The following is a 27,243-nucleotide window of genomic DNA, read 5'->3' as shown; positions in this document are numbered from 1 at the left end:
CAAATTACAAAGCTTTTAATAAAACCAAATCTGTGCCAGTGAGCGAGGGGGCCACGAGGGTTCGCACCAGCTGGGGGCCGGAGCCTCAGGCAGGCCCAGAAGCGCAGCTCCAATGGGGAGCGGCCCCCTGGATCACTGGGACGGATGCAGCAGAGCTGAGGCAGCGGCACGAGGCCCTGCTGCCTGCGTCTCTCTGGGACAAGCCGCTAGGTCCCCCCTGGCTCCGAAGCCAGGATCTTCTTGACGTAGTTCTGGACGTTGACGTGCAGCTGAGAGGCCGTGGCCGAGAAAGTCTCCACGGCCAGCGCTCGGGCAGACTCGGAGCTGCTCCACATGGCACGGTAGATGGGGAGGGTGTATTTCTGCTTCCCCTGCAAGGTACAAATCACAAAGGCCATGAGGAGGTTAGGATCTAGAAGACACGACTGGAGCCATGAATTACAGTGCTCTGCACAGGGACCACTCTGTCACTAAGGCTGGAGAAGAGTTTCCCATAGAACCTCTGTGTTAACACGCCCACAGCTCCCTGAGACAGTCCCCCTTCCAGCCGACATCCCTCAGGCTTGGCCTCAGCCAAAAACGCTGCACACAGAAAACGTTAGCCAAATCCAAGTGTGTAACGTCCGGAAAGAGTACACGTGGGTGTGCAAACATGCATCTGGATGTGCTTGTGCAGAACCAGCTTTCCCCATGTAACAGAAACTCTAACCCACCCTCTTTTAGAAGAGGGCAACAGAAAATGGCAGGATTAGAAGAGCAAGTGACCTTGACAGTCCTTGTTCAGGACTAGCACCTTTGCAAGGCTTGCAAACAGATTAGAGGAGTGAGAGCAGACAGAGAGGGCAGCACCTGTTTGTACAAGAACCTACAGCCCCCTCTCTCAGGCAGTTCCTAAACCCCATGAAATTCTCTGTCCCGCTCAGCCCTTCCCACACTTAAAAAAACCTGGTTGCACATAAGCACTGGAGTCAGGAAAATACAGTTATGGGTCCAATGGCACTCGTCCATGCTGCATGTACACCCCACTGTTTATTGCTGCGCTCTCTTCTTCAATGTGCTCTCCGTTTCTGGCCTCAATTCAGCAAAACCATTAAGCATGTGCTGACTTTAAGCAGCATGTGCTTAAATCCCACTGACTGCAAAGGGGTTTAGGGAAGTGCTTGTGGCCTTAAATGTACGCCTAAAACCAAAGAGAATGTGCAACAGGGCTCCGGGCAGAACACGGCATTCCCCGTAACGCTGCACGCGGTGCTAAAGCAGGGCTTGGTCTTTGGTTGACGCACTCCCAGCCCCACGGAGCTGGCAACGGCATTACCCACAAACCTGGCTGTGGAGGAAGTCCTTGACTTTGCCAAACTCGGGCTCGTGGTTGTTCTTGAGGACAATCTGGCACCAGCGGAGGCGCAGCTCGGCGTTCTGCGCTTTGGAGATCTTCGGGTACATCTCACTCAGCTTCACCACGTTTGCTGGGAAGTGAAAGCAGGCGTGTCAGCCCAGCCAGACTCAGACACACGGAAACTAGCATCATTAGCACTTACTTGGGTATGGTCAGCAAGAACCAGCTGAAAATGCCACTGGTTGCAACTTAGCAAAGCTGCACATACGTGGTCCAGGCACCATGTGCCTTCAAAGAGATGGCGGCAGTTTAACAGAGCACATGCCCAAGGCACGCGGAGTCAGGACATGTCACTAACGAGTCATCGAACAAAGAGATTTCCTCCACACCCCATACCAGAGACGCGAGCACGTTGCAGCCAGCGGGCCTGGTGTAATCATCGCTAAGCCAAAGCAAGAGGCACTCAGCAGGTTACATCAGGCATTCAGACTCAGCAGGGGGGGAAAAGGTTCACAAGCAAAGGAGGCAATGACTGCACACACTTTACGCCCGGCTCTGGCAGCCAGAGGGACCAGAGCTCTGGAGAGATGGAGACCAGTACACAGCAGTGAACGCAGGGTGCTTGCTTGGGGGTGAAGTTCTGCTATCCTGACTTGCAATCGGTCATTTCTCTCTTTGATCCTAGGCAGGTGGCAAGGCCCCAACACAGCCCTGCTCTTCCCTCCCCACTCAGTTATTGGAGAGATGGTGGCATCTCCCCAAAAGCAAAACTAAAGCCCAGCCACTGGACTCTCATCGTGGGACAGGTCGGCTGAACGGGCCCTTGGCGCGTGCACCCCCGGCTGCAGCGAGGTTGGAGGCATGTTGCCTGGCGCACGTCTCCCCACCTAGCTGACTGTACCGGAAGTCGCTGGTGCTAGTACCCAGCGTGCTTCTACACCGCAGTAGGGTTTGCATTAAGGCTTCACTGCTTTACAGAGCCCACCGGTTGTACCCAACTCACGCCCTGCCCAGAAGAGGTCCTTACTGTCTGGCAAAGGGGATTTCTGCAAGATCTTATCCAGGAAGAAGATGAGCTGGTAGGTTTTCCAGGCAGAGATGTCCACAGCTTTGATCGCCTCCATGTTCAAACTGCTGGCTGCCCAAAGCTCTGCCAGCTCCTCTGCTGGCTTCATGAGCGTCTCTCCCGGGGAAAGGTCAGGCAGGTAAGGGGGCCAGCCGGGCGTGTTCAGCCACCGATCAAACTCAAAGCCTGCAGCGGAGAAGAGGAGAGAAGAAGCTGGACTCATCACTCAAGCCACCTCCCAGAACAAGCATGCTCAGAGCAGGCAGGAGCTGCAATGGAGCTGGATTCTGCCGCATGCCAGTGTGCCCAAGCGGTCGCACAGAGCAATAGCAAACGCAGGAGAAGTTGAGAATGGAGAGATTAGTTTCTAAGCTCCATCTCCTTGGTAAAACTGCATCATGCGAGCGCCACAGTTATCTCTCATTGCCTCAACTGTGCTGAGCTTACAAGTGACTGTGTTAACAGCCTGGGATCTGAGAGTCAAGCTGGGTTCTTTCCATCTAATGCATCATCCCACGTAACAGGTTCTATCCTCTGTCACCCGCACATTCCCATTGCTTTCAGGGGGATCTGCCACAGGCGTTACTGAAACCCTAGTTAGTTATTAGTTCTGTGGATGACATCTTATTACCCCAGTTCTAATCAGAAGGGCGAGGGGGAGGAGGGCGGGGAGCAAGTGGACTTAGCCCTGGAATCAGCTCTCTTTGGGGAAAGCTGAGGCAGTGCATTAGCGTCTGGCAAATAAATGCAAGAGTACACAGCAGTTAGCATGTAAATAAACAGAGTAACAAACTGACTGGTAGGGCCAGAGTAGCAGGGCTCAACTTTAAGGAGAGGGAAAAGTAATACCAGTCCTGTCCTTAGCTCCGTCCATAACCCATCAATGGGCATCTGAGTTAACATCCCACTGAGATGAAGGGGCAGCTCCCATGTTGGATTGATTGTTTCAGGCTCTCTGCAAACTCAGGCCAGCATTTCTGCTTTGGCTACATGCCATTTCCATTTTGAAGGGTTCTTTGGCACCATGGGTTTGTAGCCAGCTATGCTGCTGAAGATATATGGGCATACGCTAAATAAGGTATAGGTGTGGATTAAGGCACTAAGGTAAAAGCCTACATGTTTCAAGCCCATAAAGACAACAGGCCATGGGCCTTAGTTTGTTTGGCTATGCTAAAGATGGGACCTAAGTAACCCAAAATGACCCTATATCACAAGACGTCACAAGATAGAGTCGTGTTATAAATACATAGGTAACCACAAGATGCCAGCTTATACCAGCCTTAGATATTTAAGTTAGGAACATCCACAGATGTCCAGTCACACAAATGCCATGGTAACTAATTGTTGTCCATGCTAATAAGCTTGAGGGAAAAGCCCCAGTAACCTATGGGCAAAGGGCACCCTACATTAGTAGGGTGAGGGAAAAGAGATAAGGAAAAGCGGCTGAAATCCATAGCTAGAGATACAGCTACAGGTGCTAGATAAGAAACTAACTTAAAAAAATAAAATAAAAGTGAAGCTGAGACTCTGGAGAAGGCGGGGGCAGCCTCAGGCAGTGCTGGGTCACTGACCTGGCCCAATTCGAGCCTTGGAGAAGGGGGAATCGGAACAAGCTGCAGTTGCTGGTTACTACTGAGTCCCATACGAAGGTTTCTCTCTGGTTTTGGCAAGTCCCCGGCACTTAGGACAAGGAGGCTGCGGCTCTTCAGTGCCTGGAAGGAGATCTGAGACTCGACAGCAATACTGACCTGGAATGGTGGCCACGCCTTTCTTCTTCAGCTCCGGGAAGTACTCCAGAAAGAACTCCAGGGCGTCGTCGGCCACGATGCTCTGGAACTTGAACTGGTTCACGTAGGCCTGCGGGGACAAGGTGCTCGTACTTAGCTCCACGAAGGCAGGGCCAGCGCAGACCCACAGGGCTTAAGTCAAACTACTTTAAACAATTCTGTTTCCACTTCCAGTTGTTAATTGGATCCCCAGCCTCTCTCCCCCTCACGTTTAGCCAATTCCTGCCCATTCTGACGGCCCTGGCGCACGCAGGGAAGCTCCGTGACAGGGTTCTCTGATCCCCACATCCCAACCGTGGCCAATTCCTTTTGTTTCATGGGGTGAAGGTCACCAGCAGCCCCCCATGCTGGGAGCAATGGGGCCAGCTGTTTGGCACTGAAGCCTGCTCCCCCCTGCGACCACGTGCACACGTGATGGCAACTACGGCTGAAAGATGCCTGGCTGGTCATCTTGTTCCCCCTCCTCTTCCTTCCAGCCCAGTCTCATGGTTTTTTCCCCACATCCAGTCTTTTCTCAAGTACCTGCTCCCTCCACCCAACCCCCCACATGCTTGGCCACTGGCTCCCAATCTTCTGTTCTGTCCCCTTCATTCCCTCCTGTATCCCATTCTCTTGCCAAGTTCTTCCCCTCCTCTCTAAATCCTACTCACCATCCCTAGAGTGCTTCCCAGACATCAGCTCACCAGGCCCCTAAGCCCCATGTGTGGGGATGGCCTTTTATCCACATTGTACAGGGGGAAACAAGACATGACGCACGAGCTGGAATTAGAATACAGACGCCCTATACTCTCTTCCCTGCACTGCCCCGTACTTAGCCCACAAGAACATGCTTCCCCATGCCCCCAGTGGCCTTTGAGACCAATAGTAAAGGGCTCTATAGCATTCATCACCATATAATTTTGACAGGTTCCCACACCCCCTTTCTGCTTTATGGCCCACCTTCCAGTCTCATTTTTGGGCGTGTTCACATTTCCCATGGTGCCATTTTGAATTTTTTTTGTTATTGCTTTTATGGGGAGCATTAGGACTGCTTGGGTGTGTGTTTCAGAATGGCATTTTCTTAAACCAATTTGCACACAACTTTCATGAAGTTCTTTCTACCATTTTTCTAGACAAATGTTAAAGGCTTTATGTAAAAAGAGGTAACTTAATCCTGGTACAAAACTAAAACAGAAATAAGGACATCTGCAAAATTTAGATACATTTTGTAAATAAAGAAATCTACATGCATGCTCCTTTTGACTGGTGTTTTAAAAGTTTATGTATTAAAATTTTAATTGGTTTTATAGCATTTAGATTTTTAAATAAGTTAGGAAAGAAAAAGGATGTGGCAGAGAAATAATACTTTTTATCAGAGCTAAAAATGCTATCACCTGTTTTCCATAAGCTAGTTTTTCATTCGTCAGCCTGTGTTTTATATAAAGCATGTAAATCTAAAGCTCTCTTTACAGTTTAAGTAATAAGTTTGTAGAGCAGTTTTCCATTAAGCAAAACTTTAAAAACCAAGATCACTTTAAAAAAAAAAAAAAAAAAAGGTTGGTGTATTGCTACAAAAACTTGAGGTATGTACAACATTTGTCTTTTATTTTATTTGCTTAAGAGATACATTTTTGAAACAGGCCAATGGTCAATAACCATGCCTCTTCGCGCATTATGATTGGTTCAGGAAAATGCAATTCTATGACATGTCTAAAGAATAGCTTCTGATTGGCACAGCCAAGAGGTGTGGCTTGTTCAAGGCTGACAGTCCTGGAATTACTGGCATTCGACTAGTGACAGTCACAGGCTTCTCTCTGCCACTTGGTCAGTGACACAGGCTTTCTTCTCCTCCTGTTTTAAAACTTTCTCTGCAGCTTCTCACTCTTTCTGTAACCAGCTGAAAGGTTCTTGCTTTTCTTGGCTGTTCTACAGCCTCTATCTCACTTTGTGTCTTGTGTACCCCCCCATTTTCTCTAAAAGTTCTATTACTAATATTTAATGCCTTTATTTAACACGTCTTACAATTATTTTTCTCTAAAAACATCTGGCATTCAGACTATTTCAAAATAACCTAAACACATACAAATATTTTTCTCCTAAAAGAAAAATGTGTCTTATTTGTCTTAATACTTTACTCCTGTTTACTAAACTTTATGCAAAAGGGCCTTAATGTGTGTAAAGCCTATTTTGTTCTGAAGAGACTTCTCTTTTTTCCCCTCTAACCTTAAAACTTTTTAAATGTTTCTAAATGTGAAACACAAGCAATCCTAATACTCCCCCTAAATGCTTTTTTTAAAATTGAAATGGCTGCCACAGCAAAAGTGTACGTGTCCAAAAATGACTCTACAGGGCTGGACACAAAGCAAAGAGAGAGCCTGGAAACCTGTCAAAATCATTAGGTGACAGATGCTATAGAGCCCTTTACTACTGAGGCCAGAGGCTGCACTGACTGCTCAGGAGAGGTGCTGACTCAGCTCCCCAGTGGCACTAGTCCCATTGCCGGCCAGCCCATGCTGCGCAAGGCCTGGGTTTTTGTTCTCTGAATATTAAGAGCCATCAGCTGAAGCTCTCATGCAGTTTTCCAGATAGATTCCAGGCTAGAGTCTAGTGTGTGGGTCTGGAGGGATGAGAGCATCTAACGCAGGGAAAAGTCCCAGACCTGAGACCCTCCTGCTCCAGACTGCTCAGCTTTAAGCACCCACAACTTCAAACTGTACTAAAGGAATTTTTTTCAAGCCTGGCTTGCTTTGTACATCTTCTCAAGATCTAATCAACCCACATTTAATGAGTGCTGCTTACTGTATAAGATAGTACAACGTGGAAGGTATGAAGAGACTCCATAAGTCAAGGCATTAAAGCCTAAACTGGCCTTCAGTCTTAACTATGTTTCCTCACTTCAAGCGCTTGGGTTCTCATACTGAACATTAATGCTAGGTTTGCAGCCCACAATTCTGATCTATACAGGGCTTCGGGTAACCCAGGAGAGTCCCAGCCCAAGGCAGAAGGGACAGCTTTGGTCTTGGGGATAGTGGTATTATTTGCAAGCTCAGAAAGTACCAAGAACCTGCGATGCTGTCACTTATGTACCAACAGGCAGGAAAGAAGCCTTGCTAACAAACACGCTAGAGGGAGTGAGTTTCCCTGCCTCCAGGCCCTGTGCATCCCTGCACATAGAGCTCCTTAGGCGGAAGCCAGCGAGCCCACACCCCATACCTGCAAGAAAGCATCAAACTTGCTCTGGTCTCCCACGAGGTGCGCCAGGTAGGACACAAAGCAGTAGCCCTTCTCATAGGGGGTCTCGTTGTAAGTGTCATCAGGGTCAACGCCTAGTGTGTCAAAGACATGACAAGGGCCTGAGCTTTACGAAAGAAACCACCATTTAAAACAAACACTTCCAATTTACTTAGATTCCCATTCTTCAACCCCAGAAGCTGCCCTCCACCTCCAACATGAAGCACAAAAGGGCAGTGGCCTCTGGCCCCTCCACCCAGCACCACCCTGGTTCAGATCTGAACCACCCTGTGTAATTCATGGAGACATACAGGGAATGCTATGCACAGTAGACTTTCCCCCTGCTCATCCACTGCCTCTCACCCAGCCACATTCCTCCTAGAGACCAGCCACCTTCTTTGCTAGGGATGCAACCCAAGAGGACACAGAAATTTATTTAGTCACATGTGATTACGGAGAAAGCTGAGGATGCAACCAGGCTGCTATTATAAATGCGCTTTTCAGTCCCTGGCCAGAAACCTCTTCTTCGCCTGGAGACTGGCAGATCACTCTCAAGCCAGCTGAGATTTTTTGGAGGGGGCAAAGTTTGAAGGAAATTGATCACACTGATTCTCAGTACAGAATAAAAAATCACCCTTATTTCAAATTTTAACAAATGCACCTTGTTTGTTTATCTGGAACTCTGAAGTGGCCGAGCTCCAAAACCTCAGGCTTTATGGACACTCAAAGTTTTCATGATGCTTTAACTTCATGAAAACTGGCACATCGCCTTGCAAAGGGAAGGTAAAAATATTGAGGTTGTTTTGCTAACTGCATGTTCTTCTATCAACAGCTGCCTGTCATGAAACACTCCATCATTTAGTGCTACGAATGTCAGGGCTACTCAAAGCTTTTATCTAAAACAAGAGTAAAGGCACAGCATAAAAAAACCAGGTGTTTAACCCATGTTTAAGGCACCCATGTAAGAGTGGCCTGATTTTCAGAATTGCTGAACGCCCACAGCTGTGACAGATGTCAATGGGAGCTGAGGGTTTTTAGGGCCTTCAGAAAACCCAGGGCACTTCTTGTGGTGCCTAACCTGAGACATCCACTGTGTAAGTTGTGGCCCACCTATAGCCTGTTCCTTTAAATTTGCCTTCAGTATATAAATTAACTACTAAGGCTTGGGACTTTGATCACACCTATGGTACTCTGTAAATAACAGGACCAGACTTCAAAGGGAAACTGCTGAGCTTCAGTTCATCTGCAAATTTGACACCATCAGCTCAGGATTAAACAAAGACTGTGAAGGCTAGGACTATAACAATGTTTAAAAGGGGACTGGATAAATTCATGGTGGCTAAGTCCATAAATGGCTATTAGCCAGAATGGGTAAGAATGGTGTCCCCTAGCCTCTGTTCGTCAGAGGATGGAGATGGATGGCAGGAGAGAGATCACTTGATCATTGCCTGTTAGGTTCACTCCCTCTGGGGCACCTGGCATTGGCCACTGTCGGTAGACAGATACTGGGCTAGATAGACCTTTGGTCTGACCCAGTACGGCCTTTCTTATGTTCTTATGAATGGTCAGCCAACTACAAAAGCAGTTTCTCCTCCCTTGGTGTTCACACCTCAACTGCTAGAAGAGGGCCTCATCCTCCCTGACTGGACTAACCTCGTTATCTCCAGCCTGATTCTTGCTTGCATATATATACCTGTCCCTGGAAATTTCCACTACATGCATCCGACAAAGTGGGTATTCACCCACGAAAGCTCATGCTCCAATACGTCTGTTAGTCTATAAGGTGCCACAGGACTTTTTGCTGCTTTTATAAATAACACTGTTACTAATAATTAGCCTTCATGTTAAACAGTAGCAAGGTGATTGGACTATACCGATGCATGTCTGATAGCCACACTGTACGCAATCCATATGCCGCTTTATGGTCTATTCTCAACACACCCTAGTTATTCAATCCTTAAGCATTATTACTGTAGATGCAGTTTTATTCCAAGCCATTACTGAGTTAAACGCCGACGGCCCCAGAGACCTGTCCCCCCGACCAGGTTCTCTGCAGTGGGGTATTGGAGATAGCACAGACCTGGCTCGATTTTCACCCTGAGCTTGTTTAGAGGGTGATCTTCTCCCGTGTTGTCCATGTGCTGGCGCAGCAGGGCCCTTCCCGTGGCTGCTTCAAGGGAGGTGTAAGCAGCACCTGGTGAGAAGAAGACAGAGACTTGGCATTGAGAAACTGCACTTTCCCATCAGAGCTGGGGAGGACGGCAAACTGCCCTCTAAAGTTCCTTCGGGGCTGCCCCTACTTCAAAGGCCAGCAAGAGGGCAAAGCAATCACTGCTCCTGGAGCAGAAGCGTAGCTAATTCAGAGAGAGAGAGAGAGACTAGAGGAAGAAGAAGAAATCAATGCAGGGAGGGGGTGGTACCATGGTTTTTCGGGGCACACCTCATGTGCTGCCCGCTACGACTGCCTGCCAGGGTCAAGCAACCTTACAAACTAGAGGAGTTCTGCCCTGCCAGCTTTGTAGTGAAGACCCAGGAGCGAGTCCTTCACAGAGAATCGCTTGAGAGCCCCAGCCTTCCCAAGACTCAGCCACAAGGCCAGCCTCCACCACTTGTTTGAAAGGTACTTTTAAAAGTCACTAGACAACTACACCAAAATGCTGACCTGTAGAATCTACCTACATGTGTTTTACTGAGGGCACGGAAAGAGTGAACTGAGAAGAAAGAATTTTCTTACGCTGCAAATGAAGCATTCTGAAACAAACGTTTGGAAAAGCGAGCATGCCCCCATCACCAGTTAAATTTACAGCTGCCACCTCACAGAATTATGCAAACATCTCAAGTTAGAAGGTCTAATCTCTTACAATGTGACCAAGAAAAAGTGTGTTTGTGCCAAACCGGTTTAGGTCTTTTGATACATAAATAAAAATACCACCTAGCTCATAAGTAGCTAATTTCCATGGCATTTGCGTTAAACAGGTGTTAACTAAAGACTCAAAGAATCTGAATAAAAATCACACCCCCATCTCACCAGGTTTTACTTCCTTCATGTCTGGCTATCCCCCACCATGCTCCAGCAGCCCACAGCAGACAAGACTGGAATTTCTAATCTATACAAAGGTAGAAAAAGCCTCTTTAAAAAAAAGCAGAACAGACAGTCCAACCGCTTTCTTCCCCCCGTCACTCTACACGACCCTATCGCGTCTCAGATATTTTAGGAGCTGGTGCAGATCCCCAGACGCTGCCATGAAACGTGTCCAGCTACAGAACGTAGGCCTGGCCCAGCCCTCTGATCTGTGCAGCACTGAGCACTAGTGACATCAGTGGGTCTCCAGCCAGGGCATGGCTCTGTCTGAAAGGGTGGATGGCAGGACTGGGTCCTTGCAGCAGAGGCCAGGGGCTGGGCCCTCACCATAGACGATGGTGGAGATCCTCCTCTGGGCATACATGGTGAAGCCCTCGTTCAGCCAGAACTCGCCCCAGTTGGCATTGGTGACCAGATTGCCAAACCAGCTGTGGGAGATCTCATGGATGATGACGTCCACCAGGGAGCGGTCTCCAGCCAACAGGCAGGGGGTCACGAAGGTGATGCAGGGGTTCTCCATCCCGCCGAAGGGGAAAGAGGGCGGCATGAAGAGAACGTCATACCTGGGGAAGGCAGGCAGAGCGGTCAGTAAGGAACCGCCTCTCCCTCTCCCCCGCCCCCGGCCAGGAGAGTGCCCGGGTGACTCTCCCTCCCCAGCCCTAACGTGTGAAGACCGAGTGAGGCACCTGAAGGAATCAAAGCCATCCAGAGCACCCCAGTGCCCTCCAACCAGGTGAGCTGTACCTGCCCCAAACATATGGTCCAAAGAGCTTCTCCCCCACCGCCAGGAACTCTTCGATCACACCATCGTACTCCTTCTTGGCTGCCTCAATCAGACAGGGCTCAGCCCACACATGACTCCTAGGGAGAGCGAAGAAACAATCCTGATTGCAACAAACACAGGGCAGACTGAGCCTCGTCCTTACCAAGCGTGCTGCATGGTACCTCAGTGAGGAGAGCCGGTATGATTCGAACCTGTGGGGAAGGCTGGCACCCCAAACCCAGCCTTGGAACCGGCTCAGCCCCACTCCTCCTCCTCACCCCCAGCCCCCAGCATCTGCACACTTCTGCCTGCTCAGTTCCACCCCTGCTGCTGCTGGCGACCCTTTTCTGCAGGGAGAACTACAGCTCAGCAAACGGACTCTATACAACACGCTGCCAAATACACAAGGGAAAGGAAAAACCTAACACGAGGAAACATGTTCGCTCCAAGCTGTCTGCAATTAGGGTCTTGTAAGCACATGGCTTCTAGATGGAAGCGTGACATTCAAGTTGACCAGGATCCTGAGTCTGAAGCTTGCAGGCTTCATGCGGTTACGAGAAATGGTTATTGGGGGAGGTCTAGGTTAGATATTAGGAAACACTATTTCACTAGGAGGGTGGTGAAGCACTGGAATGGGTTCCCTAGGGAGGTGGTAGAACCTCCATCCTTAAAGGTTTTTAAGGCCTGGCTTGACAAAGCCCTGGCTGGGATAATTTAGTCGGGGTTGGTCATGCTTTGAGCAGGGGGTTGGACTAGATGACCTCCTGAGGTCTCTTCCAACCCTGATCTTCTATGATTCTATTAGAATTCATAAGGCTTCCTGTCCACAGGTCTTTAGCCCCCTAGGATGGACGTGATGCATGGTAGGGAGAGGATGGGGGAAAAAAATCAAAGCTACGTTTTAAAGACATTTCACTTGCTGTCAAGCTCCTCAAAGCCCCAGGGGACTCAATCCCCCAATAACCAGAACAGTTCTATCCTCGTCTCCCTGCCCACTACCTCCTCCAGGTCATTAATAGATGTAACAATCTCCACCCCCAAGCTCCAGAGCCGCACCCTGGAGAACTCGCCCCATTCCAAGGCCTCATTCTTGCCCACAAGTTGTCCAGCTTTCTCTATATTGATCTAGCTCCATTGGTACAATCTCCCCTCGTGTGGGCACAATCATACCAATGTTAAGTGTTTATCCTGGGGTGGCTTATTCCCGTAGGGGAAGGGAAATCAGATATATCTATATTAATGTCAGTAAAATCATGCCCTAACTGACAGAGTTATACCACCACAAAAGTTGAGCAGAGACCAACTCTAGAGGAAAGCCTTTCCTGTAACCACTTATCTCAGCCACCGCACCCTCTGGTCATTTGTTTTCCCAGCCTAGCAAAGGACCTTTTGGTAAATGCACACAAGTTATCACTTTGATCTACGCTGTCACTGACTCATAGGGCTCCGATGGGGACAGTGGCATGGCTGCTGGTTTGCCTATCAGGTTACCCTTATCCCAGTGTATTGTTCAAATCTTTGTTTACGCTCCTTTGCCTGGGAACCCAGGTTAGAGTCACCAGCCTAGCCACCAGCATCGCCATCGGCGTTGTGGTTTCTTTTTTAAAAGGAGACACCTCCCCCATTAGCTCTCTTTTCTCAGTAAGTAACCACAGTCTGGGGATTCATAGCAAAGCTTAAGCTAGCTCAGTACTTTCTTTCCTTCAGAAGCCTTAGGCGATGTGCTCAGACTCCGGTGATTTACAGATCTATGGTCAGGTTTGACAAAGCCCTGGCTGGGATGATTTAGTTGGGAATTTGGTCCAGCTTTGAGCAGGGGGTGGGACTAGATGATCTCCTGAGGTCCCTTCCAACCCTGATATTCTATGATAGAGCAGCTTGCTTTCTAACTTCCTTGCGTGTTAAGGATACCTTCTCAAATTTCATTTGAAAAATGCCTGACTAGGCACGGCCCGCCATCACTCCCTACAGAACAATGCACAAAGAGTCATCTGCTCCAGTCTGCTGTCCTTAACGTCCCTCTCCTCTGCACGCCTGTGTGATCTAGTGGCTACTATCTCTGCATGGAGGAGGGGAATTTGGAGGCTGGAGAGTGGCCATTTGCTACAAAAAACGTTAAGGCATTTTGCTGAATGTGTAGAACTGGGAAGTTTTAACAGTTAATGGACTTTAAACCAAAGAAGAATAAAGGTCTGGCCATAAACGAGGCTAATGAGACATTTACTGCAGGTGTTGTTAATTTAATCTTTAGTCCTTAATAACAAGGCTCAAGCAAGTTTTGAGGTCACACTCAATGATCTTTTCTGGCCCATGAATCTATGAATTAAAGGAGCTGAAAAAAAAATGGGGGACTTATTCCCCTTAAGCAGGAGTGGCCAGACTCCCGTGTGCCCAGGATCCAACAGTAAATATGTTTTAAGAGCCCTCTGCGTAGGTTACTTTGGGGAACACATTCAAAGCAAGGTACAGAGCTGGACAACAGGGCTCAGGAGAGCAATTCCACAGCACCACTTTTAAGCTGCATTCCCCTCTGCCCAGAAAGGAGAAAAAAAAAACTTGCCCAGGACAAGGAATGAGAGGTGATCCGTAACGAGATAATCTGGGGCGTACTAAAAGCCACAGATGCACTACTCAGACAGGAGGGGTATAATCTGCTATTGTCCTATGATTTTAGGGGTTATGAAGTCTCCTGCTAAGCATGAGAACTGATAACCTGCTAACGACTGGCAGAGCTGCAACCAAGTTTTAGATGACTGGGTTGGTTTTGACAAAGATTTATAGTAACAAAGAACCCACGGTTAATTCTATTCTCATGCAAGACCCCCTGGGCTCACGAGTAGCTGGCAGGACAGGGTGCAGACATGCTGCAAGACAGATAGTGTGGAAAAGGCAGCTATCAGGGGAACACCACAGTGCATGGGAGCCTAGAGTGGCGAGTTTTACCCAGTGTTCACACAAAGAGTTGAGGTGGGGGAAGAGCTCCCCTCAAACAAGGGGATGGATGGTAGATATGCTCATTAGGGAGGCAAACCCTTCAGACCTAAGCTACAACCAAGGCAACAAGCTTTGTTATAACTGAATGCACGATCCTCCTCCTGTGAATAAGAGGGCAGCTTCTTACCGAGGTCCGACTTCAGCAGAAACTATGTCGCCGACAGCCAAGGCGATCAGGTAAGACGGGATTGGCTGGGACATCTTGAAGGTGAATGTGTTGTCCTTCTCCTGCTTCTCCCAGGTGGTGGCACTCATCATAGCTGTGAAGCCTTCAGGGACCTAGCAACGGAGACACCTGTAAACAGCCTCCTTCAGGGGAGGCAGGGTCACACTGCACACATTAGGGGTGGATTTGAGCTATCCTGACTGCTCTGTGACCATGATGAGTATTCCCAGAATCAAGCTCCCGCCAACAACGCTCCTACCACCTGGATCTCAAACCCCACCACCCCTTTCAAGGCAGGGGAAAGCATTCAGGCTTCTCCTGACAGACAGGGGGAGGCAAAGGCAGTGGCTCCCTTAGGACCACCACCACAAAGGGGGGTAATTTACAGAACTCTGAACACGAGGGTTCGGAGAACCTGTCCAGCTCCACACACAGCACAAGCTTTGAGCCACTGTGTTATCACATGGACATATCCTGACCCATTTTAACGTTCCCATTTATAACAGTCAGCCCTTCCCCACCCAAAATCCTGAGCGTAACATACCCTGGGGGAAAAGGGCACAGCCCAGGGCTTTTGTTCTTTTATTTACTTTTCAGGACACTTTTAAAACACACCTCTCTCTTGAATCCTCTGTGGGTTCGTTACATCCCCAGTAATCTTATCACTGTCTCCTCTACCTGTGCTGCTGTCCTGTCTCCTGTGTTATATCGTAAACCCGTCAGAGACTCTCTTGCACTGTTTTGTGAAGTGCCTCATGCACCTGCAGTGCTGCCTAAGACCCTACATAAATAAGATTTGTTGCTCCAATTTCCACTTAGGTGGGTGCCTTGCAGGCAGGCAATAACTGAGCAGCAGGTAAAGAAGCACCTGCCTTGCAGTGAGCTGCATTTAAATGTGTGATCAAAGTTCTTCCCCATCCCTTCTGTAGGTAATTAAGTGTGGCAGTGGTCAAAAGAGAACTCAGAGTGATGGACTCAGCAGCAGCCATAGCCACTGGCCTTCTGGTGTGTGCTGAATGCAGTATTTCAGGCTGAGGAGTTAACCTCTATCCTGATATATTAGCAATGCCGGCTGAGTTATTGGAAACGATAAACTCTCAGCTACCACCTTTCAGTAACAAAGACACGAGAATCACAGACGTTGGTTAAACATGTAAAACATGTAAAAGTATTAGATTCACACTCGGAGGATAAAAGGTACTGATAATACTGCACTACCATTGCCAAGTACAACAAAAAGAAGCCAGCTCCAGGTTGGGCAAAGACGAGGAGGAAGTATCACAGTTTTTCAACCACAAAGGGATGCGTCTGTAACAAAAACAACTCCCTAACTGAAACAAAAAATAGCCTTGAAGATTGCACAAGTTTTTTATGGCTGTCGTAGTCCCTTTTCTGTTATTGAGCGTCCAACTTTTCCGGCAAGCTAGCTAAGGCCAGGCTACAACACACCTAGTCAAAAGCAGGCAGCAGGTGAACTGTTAGACACAGTTCCCGATGCTGGCTTGAAGGTGGAAGCACACGCCAAATTGCATGGAGAAGCAGTTACATTAATACAAACTAGATGGAGTAATGTGCGCAGTGATAACGAACTGGGTGCAGATAGGGAAAACGGTGGTTATGCATCAGCAGTTCACACTGGAAGCAATGAGAAAACTGGAAAGTACTGTGCTACACTGGCAAGAGAAGCCAAGGCATTTACAAATGAACGGTACGGTTGTGTTGTTAACAGCTGCCTGACAACGAGAAAAAGATGCAAAATACGAGAAGTGATTTGGAACAAGATGACGACACCTTGGTTACGTATGGATGTGTAGGACATTGGCTAAATCCACTCGGACAAGACCTTAAACCACATGCTTTGATGACACATGTTGCAGATTTACAAAAGTACTTTCGTAATCACCATCAGCTTGGTTAAAAGAATGCCAAGGATCTGTAAAACCCCAAGTCCCCAGGGATGTACAATGGAACAGTCAACCAACATGGATGGAAATATATGTTAAAAATCGGTCACATCTCAGGATTGCGAGTGATCTTGATGCAGAACTTGAAGACCGAGTCGTCAGTATAAACAATAATTAAGAGATTTACTGAAAAGCAAAGAACTTGATCGGTCAGTTGAACCCAGCTGCTATTGCACTTGACACACTCCAAAGGGACACTTTAAGAACTGATGCTGCATGTGAAATGAATGAAGATTTGTACTTCTGCTTTATGTGGTGCACAAAGAGATTTCAGGAGGCACTTACCCATGTACACACTGACCAACCTCCTTCATCCAAAACATGCAGAGAAGAAATTGTCAACTGACCAAAAAAAAAAAAAAATGCAAGGCAGCAGTTGCTCAGCAAAAATCCCAAGTTTCTGCCATATTTACTTATATTTAAAGTAAAAACTCCTTATAAAAAAAATCAACATTTTCAGACGCTATCAAGGAAAACGTTTCCTCTAACAGAGTGGAAAAAATCTAAAGAATGCTGATATCCCATCTGATTTCATTGAACTGGTGTGGCAATTGCAACGGTGTCCTGCAAGTTCAACAAGCACAGGACAAATTTTTTCCAGCTTTGGATACATCCATTCAGAACTGAGGAATACGCTCAGTCGATCCACTGCATCAAAGTTGGTCTTCTGCGACAGACTGCTGCATGGCAAAATGGACCAGGACTGGTAATCAGCAATTCTGCATGCTTCTGATTGTTTAATGCTTCGAGCCTACTCTGCATTATTGTTGTCCTCATATCATTGAATGTTTTTGACTTTTGTTTGTATGACACTGAAAACTGAAATATGAGTCATGACATGTATAACTTCATTGAGAAAATACCAAACCAAAATATGCAGAGCCATTCCAACGTCCACTATTATAATTACATATATTAGTATTCGTACAACCCTAAATTAATCTCCAAACCTACTGCCCAATGGAACCACAATTTGAATATGTAATACATGGTGTGCATTAATTAAACAGTTTTTAAAATAATGAGTTCTTCCCAGTGTAGTAAAAAAAAAACCAAAAAAACAAAAACATTTTACTGGGTAAAAACCACCTCTGGTAAATATCATACCATCCCTGCCCCTCTACCACTCCATTCTGGCTCCTCCCTGGATACAGGACACTGCCCTGATATTCCAAGACTACTGCGAGATTGGCCCTGGGTACCAGAGAGAACCATCTCTCTCACTACAATCACGACCACCCATAACAGCTATGCCCCACTGGAACCATGCATAGGCTTCAGCACACAAACAATCAGCACTTTGAATTCACTTTCCCTCAATAACGCACATGAACAAAGCTCAAAATCTCCCATAAACCAATCAAGCTACTTCTCTATGTGCTGGGAGGAAGCCATCTTGTTGTTTCTATTTTTTAAATGTTTGGAAGGCGCTCGTCCCATCACGAAGGGCTAGCAAGAGATTTGTTAACACTACCTTAACTGCATTTGCCCATACATATTTTGGATCGAGTACCTCTGTGTAAAAGATTTAGCACCCTCCCTTCTATAAGATGGAAGAGCTTGCAATACGCTGACTCCAAACCCACTCCCACCCAGTAGTGCTCTAGCAAAACCAAGGAAGACCAGACTTCACATGCTGGTTATTTCTACACTTAAAGAGAAAAAGCAATGCCTCTGCCACCAGAAAAGACACCTCCCCCCCGGCCCCGGCCCCCAAAAAAAGCCTTTTCAGGCCCTTCTTTATTCATTTAAAAAGTGAGAGAGACTCAAAGTACAATTGTTTTATTCAAGTGTCCTTTGCAGGTCACTTTTAAGGAGGGATCAGAAGGTAACTGTGTTATGCTTGGCAAACAAGGAGCAGGAGCAGCACATGCTGGGAGCAGCATGACATGACAGAGTCCACATGGAGGACTCTGACTAATGGGCTCTGCATGAGGATCAGGGCCTTTCAGCTGTCCTGAATCTCAGACATAGGTGACAAATGTTCACAGCACTTCCTAACGTTCTGTTTTAATAAGGTTAGCTAGCTGAAGAGACATCTTACTAAGATTTCTCCTTGCAAAAATGCCTGGAAACGGATGCCCTCTTGATAAATGAATTTTCTATCCTAAATACAGTTTGCACAATGATCCAATTTGCACACTTATGCCTTTCCTGCTTACCTTTACAGTGGCTGAATATGTACTTTTAACTGCAGGGGTGTCAAAGCACGGGAAAAAACTTCTATTGAGAACAGCCTGGCCTTGTGTGTACATATAAGGCTTTTGCTTCCCTGCCGTCTGCTCTGGAGTGAGCCAAGAAACCTGATGAGAGACAAGAGACAGCTTCATGTGAGGGATGGGAGACTTTACCTGGATTTTTGCAGAACAGGTGCTTTTTATTGCTGGAGTGTGAAAGCCGGGGAAAAAGGAACTGTTAAGCACAGGAAAGCCAGAGGTATAAAGGAAAGGCTTCTCCTTCAGGGCTGTTTGGAAACAGTCCAGCCAGGACATCTGGAGCAGCAGGAAGAACAAGGAGAGGGAAAGTCAGTAAAAATCAAACAAGAGTAAGTTAGACTCACTTGTTCTACAAGCATTGCTACAGCCATATAATGATTCTCCATTTCCCTGTGTAGCCAAACCCCACTAAGTAGTTTAAGGCAGCTGTAAATTGATCAAGCTCTCCCCGGGATGTACAGCCCACACCCAGGCCTTGTCTCCACTAGAAAGGGTTTGGCAGCACAAATATACATGTATACTCACACTGGCAAACTGCCCTAGTGGGGAGACAGCTCATACCAGCAAGAGTTCTTTTGTTGGTTTAACTTCTCCCAGGTTCCCGAAATGAAGTGAGCTATAGCAGCAAAAGGACTTAGGCACATCAGTGATTTTCCCAGGGAGGCGCTAGGCCTGATCTACACTAGAAAGTTTTACTGGCAGGAGTGTGCAAAAAAACCATCCCCTCCCAAACGACACAGCTCTACTGGCAAAAGCCCTAAGGTAGGCACAAGTTACACAAGCAAAAGAATCCTTTTTCCAGTACACTTATTTTGTTTGGGGAACTGGCATAAGGTACGTCTCCCCTAGGGCGAACAGCCAGCTTGCTATACCAGCAAACCCTGTCCATTGCAGACAAGCCCTAAGTACCACTCAGGTGTACAAAATGCTTTAAGAAAAACAAAACAAGAAGTAAGCTTAGTAAGGGGTATTATTCTGGACTGACTTCTGATTTCATTTACTCTTGTGTAAACCTAGATTAACTCTACTGAAGTCAGAGAGATTCCTCCAAATTTATGCTGGTGTGATCAAGAGCCTGCTTCAATGAGACTGAAATCCCCCTTTGAATCCAGACGGGCAAAAATTAGACAACTGAAGTGAAAAATCTAAAAAAAAATAAATAAATTGGCTAAGACGCCTAAGAAATCAGCTGCTTCTCTCAACTCTGACCACTAAGGCCTTGTCTACACTACAAGACTATTTCGAATCAACTTAGTTCGAATTTGTGGATTCGACCTTATGAAGTCGAATTTGTGTATCCATACTAAATACACTAATTCGAATTTCTGAGTCCACATTCACGGGGCCAGCGTCGACTTTGGAAGCGGTGCACTGTGGGAAGCTATCCCACAGTTCCCGCAGTCCCCGCTGCCCATTGGAATGCTGGGTAGAGCCCCCAATGCCTGCTGGGGGGAGAAATGTGTCGAGGGTGGTTTTGGGTAAGTGTCGTCATTGAACCGTCAATCACAACCTCCCTCCCTCCCTCCTTGAAAGCGCCTGCGGGCAATCTGTTCGTGCACTTTTCTGGTCAGTGACAGCGCGGACGCCACAGCACTGCAAGCATGGAGCCCGCTGCGATCATCGCCGTTTTCTCCTCCTCGCACTTTATCGTCCACCTCTTCCACAGTCAGCTGATGAGAAATTGGGCTACTTTTCAATGGTGCTGCAAGCACTGGGGGACCATAGGGGACGTTTTGCAAACATCAACGTCGGGTGGCCGGGCAAGGTTCATGATGCGTGTGTTTTCAGGAACTGTGGGCTGCTCAGACGCCTGCAGGAAGGTAGTTTCTTCCCGGACCACGAAATAACTGTTGTGGATGAGCAGATTCCTAAAGTCATCCTCGGGGACCCAGCCTGCCCGCTAATGCACTTGCTCATGAAGCCCTATACAGGCGCCTGGGACAGCGACAAGGAACTCTTCAAATACCAGCGAGCAGCGTGACCTGTGACTGTTCAGTTTCTTTACAGAGAAGCTGAACCTGCCCCTGTTTCTTTACCCACTGACTGTTGACTCTCCTCTTCGGTTACATACCCCGTTCACCCCGTTTCCCCCACTTCCAACACACGTGTAAAAAAAAAAAATACATGTCCCATTGTTACTGAAGAAAGGTTTCTTTATTCATGACTTTGCGTTAAAGGGTTGAAACTGGGAGGCAGACTGTGCTGGGTAGGGTGTGCGGTGATGTAAAGACCGCCTCTAAACTCAACGAATGACAGGCTCCTGCTCCTAGAGCGGTCCGCAGTGCCGGAATGCTTCTTTCAACGGAGCCTGCCATCCCTCTTTTTCGAATTCTGTGTGCGGGGGGATATGTGACCTTGTGGCGGAGGAGTACGGATACAGATTCCTCTGCTGCGTGACTCAGCGGTCCAGGACAAGGACCGCTGTATAAGATCTGTAACCGCCCTCCCCCGCTACAAAGTCACATCCCCCCGCCCACACAGAACCTGGAAACCACCTCCCATACCGACCATGGTGCCTACTGACTGCACTGTGTGTGTGACCCGCTGCTGATCCTGCCCCCGTGTCTGTACCCTGGGAAAGGTGACTGTCCTATGCAATTAACAACCCCCTTCCCCACGCCCCCCATTCAAACACAGTCTTCTTTGAAAAAACATGACGGAAACAGTAATTAACAGCAAAGTATTTTTATTACTTAAGTAGACACTTAGGGGATGGAACTGGGATTGGGACTTGTGTGAGTCCGGAAGGGAACGACTTCTGCAAATGTAGGGTATGAGAGCTTTTGGGTACTTGAGCACTCTGCTGGGGTGCAGTGACAGTTTACACGGCCTCTGGCGCCCCTCCCCTCCTTCTGGTTATTTTGGGTGAGGGGGGTATGGGACTTTGTGGCGGGGGAGGGCGGTTGCAGATACACTGCAGGGGGGCTCTGTCCTCCTGCGGTCCTGCAGAACATCCACAAGGCGCCTGAGCGTGTCCGTTTGCTCCCTCACTAGTCCAAACATTGTTTGAGTCGCCTGCTTGTCTTCCTCACGCCACCTCTCCTCCCGTTCGCTGTGTGAGCGTTGGTACAGAGAGACGGTCTCCCTCCACTGGCTCTGCTGGTCCGCCTCGGCTAGGTAGCAGCCCATACGTTCATCGAACATCTTGTCCCTTGTCTTTTTCTTTCTCCGCCTAATCTTTGCCAGCCTCTGCGAGGGGGATGCTGTGGCAGGTCTGGAGACAGTGGAAGCTGTGAGATGGGAAACAGGGAGTGAATTCCTTGCAAAGATACATTTTTGCGAACAATTAACTGAGTCTAGGCTGTCTCTGTGAATTCTGGGTTGAGACCCCTGTGCCTGCTGGGGCACAAATAATTTTCGCGGTGGATTCTGGGTAAATGTCGCCAGTCATTCCTTCCTCCGGGAAAGCAACGGCAGACAATCATTTCAAGCCCGTTTTCCCAGAATTGCCCTGGCATACGCCATAGCGTGGCAACCATGGACACTGTTTTGCCTTTTGTGTATGTCACCGTATGTGTACTAGATGCCGCTGACAGAGGCGGTCCAGCAGCGCTACACAGCAGCATGCTTTTGCATGACAGCAGAGATGGTTACCAGCCATATTGTACCATCTACCATACCATAAATTGGTAATAAGATGGTAATAAGATGGGCATGGTTACCTGTCCTTTTGCACTGCACCATTTGGTGCTGTCATAAGTGCCCCTGGCCGAGCAGCCAGGGGCGCAAAAGCAAAAATTGGGAATGACTCCCTGAGTCAATCCCTCCTTTTTGGTATCTAAAAATAGAATCAGTCCTGCCTAGATTATGAGCAAGTGTACTAGAGAACCACTGTATCATAGAACCAGATAGCACAGCTGCTCTGTGTCCGATCCTGCATAAATTTGGAGCTGTATGCTATTCACAGGGGGTGCTCCTGCAACAACACCACCTGCTCATTCCGGCCTTCCCACAGCCTTCCTGGGCTACCATACCATTGTCCCACCACTTGTGTGATGAAGTAATAAAGAATGCAGGAATAAGACACAGTGACTTGTTTGTGAGAAATGAGTGGAAGGAAGCCTCCAGCTGCAATGATAGTCCAGGCAGGACATTAATTACTGTGGATGAAGGAGCCCATCATCCCTCTGCTAGTCCAGGGGCAATTCAATCTTTTCTTTACACAGGAAGGGTGGGGGCTGATGGAGCTCAGCCCCCTGTTGCAATGATGAGGACGGTTACCAGCCATACTGCACCATCTACCATGAAAAATTAGGGCCAGGCGCCCTTGATCGACCTGACAGATGCTAGTACGCATGGTTACCAGTCCTTTTGCACTGCCCCATGTGCCAATAGGCTGATGATGAGGACGGATACCAGCCATATTGCACCATCAGCCATCCATAGCGTGGGGGGAGCAAGGCTGTTGGTGTTGAGTGCTGCACCATCGCGTCTATCTGCAGCATTCAGTAAAGATAGGGTGACATGTAAAAGAGTCAAGAGAGGATTGTTTTCCCTTTCACTTCTGGTGGTGGGTGGGGTGTGTGCGCAAATTGCCGAACTATGCCCTGACCCACCGCAGACACTGTGTTTGACCCTAGAAGCATTTGGAGCTCATCCAAGAATGCAAATACTTTTCGGAGACAGCAGGAACTGTGGGATACCTTGCGTCCTCATTCCCCCCTCCCTCCATGAGCGTCCATTATATTCTTTGGCTTTCCGTTACGCTCGTCACGCAGCTGCGTGCTGAGTCTGTGCTATGCCGTCTGTCCGTGGATTTATTAAAAATACTTTGGACCAGGCGCACCATAACAGTAATTCCACTACTTAGATGCATGAGTCTCCTAGCGAGATCACCGTGAGGACGGGCACTGAAGGAGATAGAGAGCGCATGCTGCGTGAAATCTATCACGAACCACGGACCGATGCAGCCGTGCTCGGGGAGGCAATGCTCCCTGAATACCGCATGAAAGCCTCGCGCGGAAAAGGGTGCTATCACGGAGCACCCAATAAGGCAGCTCTCCCCAGGAACCTCCTGCTGATGCTTATCGATTAACGGAAGGAGAGCTTCGTGGAGATCTCCCAGGAGGATTTCTGTTCTATCACCATATATAGAGAGACCTCCTTCTCACACACTTCAGATTCCTGTTATATTAAGAATAAAAGTTAACATGGTTAAAGCACTTACCGACTGCTCCTTCCCCTGATTCAGGATCCGGGTTCATGGCCGGGGAGGGTTGGTAGGGGATCTCCGTGACGGTGATGAATAGATCCTGGCTGTCGGGGAAACCAGCATTGTAAGCGCTCTCGCCTGCCTCGTCCTCCACAAACACTTCCTCATCTTCCCCATCCGTGAACATCGTCGAGGAACTGTCCGTCGACACTGTCCCATCATCAGAGTCCATGGTCACTGGTGGGGCAGTGGTGGCAGGCTCCGTAGCATCCGTTTGCCGCTTTGATTTTTTGGTAGCCTTGTCTGGGGCCCTTGATTTTCACGCGGCGATGCGTTGCATGACGGCTGTATCCTCTGTCTGGATCATGGCTTTGGAGACCTTCTCGTAGGTCTTTGCATTCCGTTTGTTGGAGCGCAGCTCCGAAAGCACAGACTCCTCGCCCCACACACCGATCAGATCCAAGAGTTCCCGGTCAGTCTATGCCGGGTCCCTCTTTCTATTCAGAGATTACATGAACTCCTCTGCTGGAGAGCTCTGCATTGCTGCCGGTGCTGCTGAGCTCGCCCCGATGTCCAACCACGAAATGAGATTCTAACTGTCCAGAAAGGAAAAGGAATTCAAATTTTCCCGGGTCGTTTCCTGTGTGGCTGCTCAGAGCATCGAAGCTCGGACTGCTGTCCAGAGCGTCAACAGAGTGGTGCACTGTGGGATGGCTCCCGGAGCTACTAAGTTCGATTTGCATCCACACCTAGCCTAATTCGAGCTAGCCATGTCGAATTTAGCGTTACTCCACCTGTCGGGGTGGAGTACCAAATTCGAACTAAAGAGCCCTCTAGTTCGAATTAAATGGCTTCCTGGTGTGGACGGTTGAGCGGTTAGTTCGAATTAACGCTGCTAAATTCGATTTAAAGTCCTAGTGTAGACCAGGCCTAAGAGAGGAGCTCAACATTTGCAAAGCCTCTTGCTTTTGACCAAGCTGGAAACAGGCAGTTACTCTCAGGCTCACACATGCTGCCACAGCATTTCCACTTCCTGCCCCAAACTAGGAAGCAAAAAAGCAAATAAATCAGCAGTTATTGCTGGCCCTCCAAGCATAAGCACAGGTTTGGATCCGCTCCTCTCTCATTCCAGCTGGGCTGCTCATTCCTAGCCATGAAGTTTTTATTCTCAGCATTTATAATTCAGAATTACTACAGCTCATCCATTTGTATTAGCTCCTCTCTCATGAACAACTTGAAGGCCTTCATTTAACTGTTGAAAGGAGCCAGGGTGCTGGGTGGGTCTGGGATAAATAAGCCAACAAAATAACCCTGAGTCCTGTTCTTTGCAAGGACAGAGACACTTTCACTTTAACTCTTGACAAATGCAAGACTCTGGCACTTCTATTCTCTAACAGGCAGATCATTGCAGCACATTTCCTTGAGCAGACCCGGCCTTCTGGAGGCATGTAACACCCCACTCCCTTCCTGCCCAAGGATGGGGTGGGGTTTGAAAAAAACGTTACGAGATTGCTACCAGGAAATTAAACTCGCTAGATAAGGCTGGAACCAGAAAACTTGTCAGTGATCCCAGACTGCAAATGCACAGAAAGAAACAGGACCCTTCAGCTGGGAGCAGTTTGGGCCTGGTCCCAGGAGGAATCAGAAGCTCAAGAGAAACCAAAACTGAAGTTCTTGCTGAGGGTTACTATCAATTAGTGCTTCCTAGCAGGGGATCGAGTTCATGGGCTGGAACTCATCCACACCCCATTCTTGGAGAACCTGCCGCTGCCTAGATTTACCAAAAGGGGGTGATTCGTTGCAATCAGGGTTAGCATCACTGGAGCCTGAGCTGGGGACCTGAGGAGAGCACAAGGGGATGGAAAAGGGTAGTTTCCTCCTCCCCTGCTTTGCTTTCTCTGATCTCTAACTTCAACCTTGGATAATACAGAGCTTCCACCCTCCTGCCTGGCCACACTCCTGCCCGTCCTGACCAAGCAAACTCACCACCCTGCCGCTACATATGTCCAAAGAGGCTACACTGGAGAAAGGGCGCACCTCCCCCCTTACGCACAATTCCTTCTCCCCCACCTACCCGCCACTTCACATAATCTTGCTGTCACCCTGACCTTTCAGGCATATGTTTGCAAGTCACACCTTTAAATATGGCTACCATAGTTCCCCCCCACCGCCCCTTTCAGGCCTCCATCACTCCCTTTTCTCACTGCAGCTCCTTGCTTTCCAGATCTCTATCCTCCAACAACCCCATACTCCCCCAGTCGATTTAGGAGCCAGGCTAAATCACACTGTGGACTTGCTCCAGATCCCTCCTCTACTTCTCTTTCAACCCAGTCAGGTCACTGCCTCACACCCAGTGTCGTCATTTACTCCAGTGCAAACTGTGGGCCAAACACTGCCACCCTGCCTGGACCGTGTTTTGCACCCACTTTGCACTGCTGTAAACAGTGCCGCTCGCTCAGTACAGGGAGCTATGAATTCAGCCCTTGGTATCTACATCCCCTCTGCTCTGCCATGAGCCAGCTGCCGGCAGTGCAGGAGCTTTCCCCTCTGAAGTGCCTGCCACCTGCAAGCCGGGAGCTTTCAGCGAGAAAGTTTGAGACAAAACAGGTGGGCAGCACGTTAGGGACTGGGGAGACTGACAGATTGGAGATCTTGCCCCAGGGAGGAAAGGCAGGGCAAAGAAATTAGGATGGAGGAGGCCCAGGGTCAGGGTGCAGGGCAGCAAGTGGATTAGAGGATAGGGAGCGGGGGAGTGGGTGTAACAAAGGAACTAGGAAGACCCAGAGAAGCAGCAAGGGGACTGTGGGATCAGGAGCCTAGGGGAGCAGCAAAAGGTCACAGTGGAGGTCAGCAAGGAAATCAGGAAGTCAGAAGCTCAGGGAGGCAGTGAGGGGTCAGGATGGGGGGGCAGCAAGGGGACTAGAGGGCAGGGATCCCAGGGCCCAGCGAGGGGTCAGGGGGGCAGCAAGGAGACTAGGGGGCAGGCTTGGGGGACAGCCAGGGAACTCAGGGGCAGGGACTCCAGGGCCCAGCGAGGGGACTAGGGGGCAGGGACCCCAGGGCCCAGCGAGGACTCAGCAGCCCGGCTCCCGGCCGCCCGCTCACCCCCGGCCCGTCGCCCGTGTTGTAGGCGATGTCTAGCGCCAGGCACTCCCCGGCGCGCAGCGGCTCGGGCAGGAAGACGTGCAGCGCCGAGCCGTAGCTGGCGAAGGGGCGGCTCTCGAAGCGCAGCGGCCGCGGGTCCCCGTCCGGCGCCGCCAGCCCCACGCGGCGCACGGCCAGGCTGGGGTGCGAGTCCAGGCTCAGCTCGGCCGCGCCGTCCCGCAGGCAGCGCAGCTCCAGCCGGGCCGCGCCCTCCAGCTGCCCGGAGCCTGGCGGCCCGAAGGCCACGCGCAGCGCCAGGTGCAGGTGCCGCAGCTCGAAGCTCTCCGCGCTGCTGGCGGAGGCCACGTCCGGCACCCGCCGCCCCGCCGCCGCCATCGCCATCGCTACTGGGGCCGGCCTGGG

At 49.0% G+C, this 27,243-nt stretch overlaps 1 protein-coding gene across 1 annotated transcript; it reads right to left on the bottom strand.

The window, feature by feature from the left end:
* On the bottom strand, nt 1–27,243 carry LOC123370123 (arginyl aminopeptidase). Its single transcript, XM_045016368.1, has 11 exons — nt 26,842–27,243; nt 18,531–18,671; nt 14,366–14,517; nt 11,226–11,342; nt 10,809–11,044; nt 9,480–9,593; nt 7,382–7,494; nt 4,151–4,259; nt 2,364–2,588; nt 1,324–1,466; nt 1–371 (listed from the first exon to the last, which is right to left on the bottom strand). The coding sequence occupies exons 1-11, from the start codon at nt 27,220–27,222 to the stop codon at nt 207–209; spliced, it is 1,896 nt and encodes a 631-aa protein (XP_044872303.1). The 5' UTR covers nt 27,223–27,243; the 3' UTR covers nt 1–206.

The sequence above is a fragment of the Mauremys mutica genome, chromosome 4, assembly GCF_020497125.1.
Source record: "Mauremys mutica isolate MM-2020 ecotype Southern chromosome 4, ASM2049712v1, whole genome shotgun sequence".
Lineage (NCBI taxonomy): Eukaryota > Metazoa > Chordata > Testudines > Geoemydidae > Mauremys > Mauremys mutica.
This window is presented reverse-complemented; position numbering and strand designations above follow the sequence as displayed.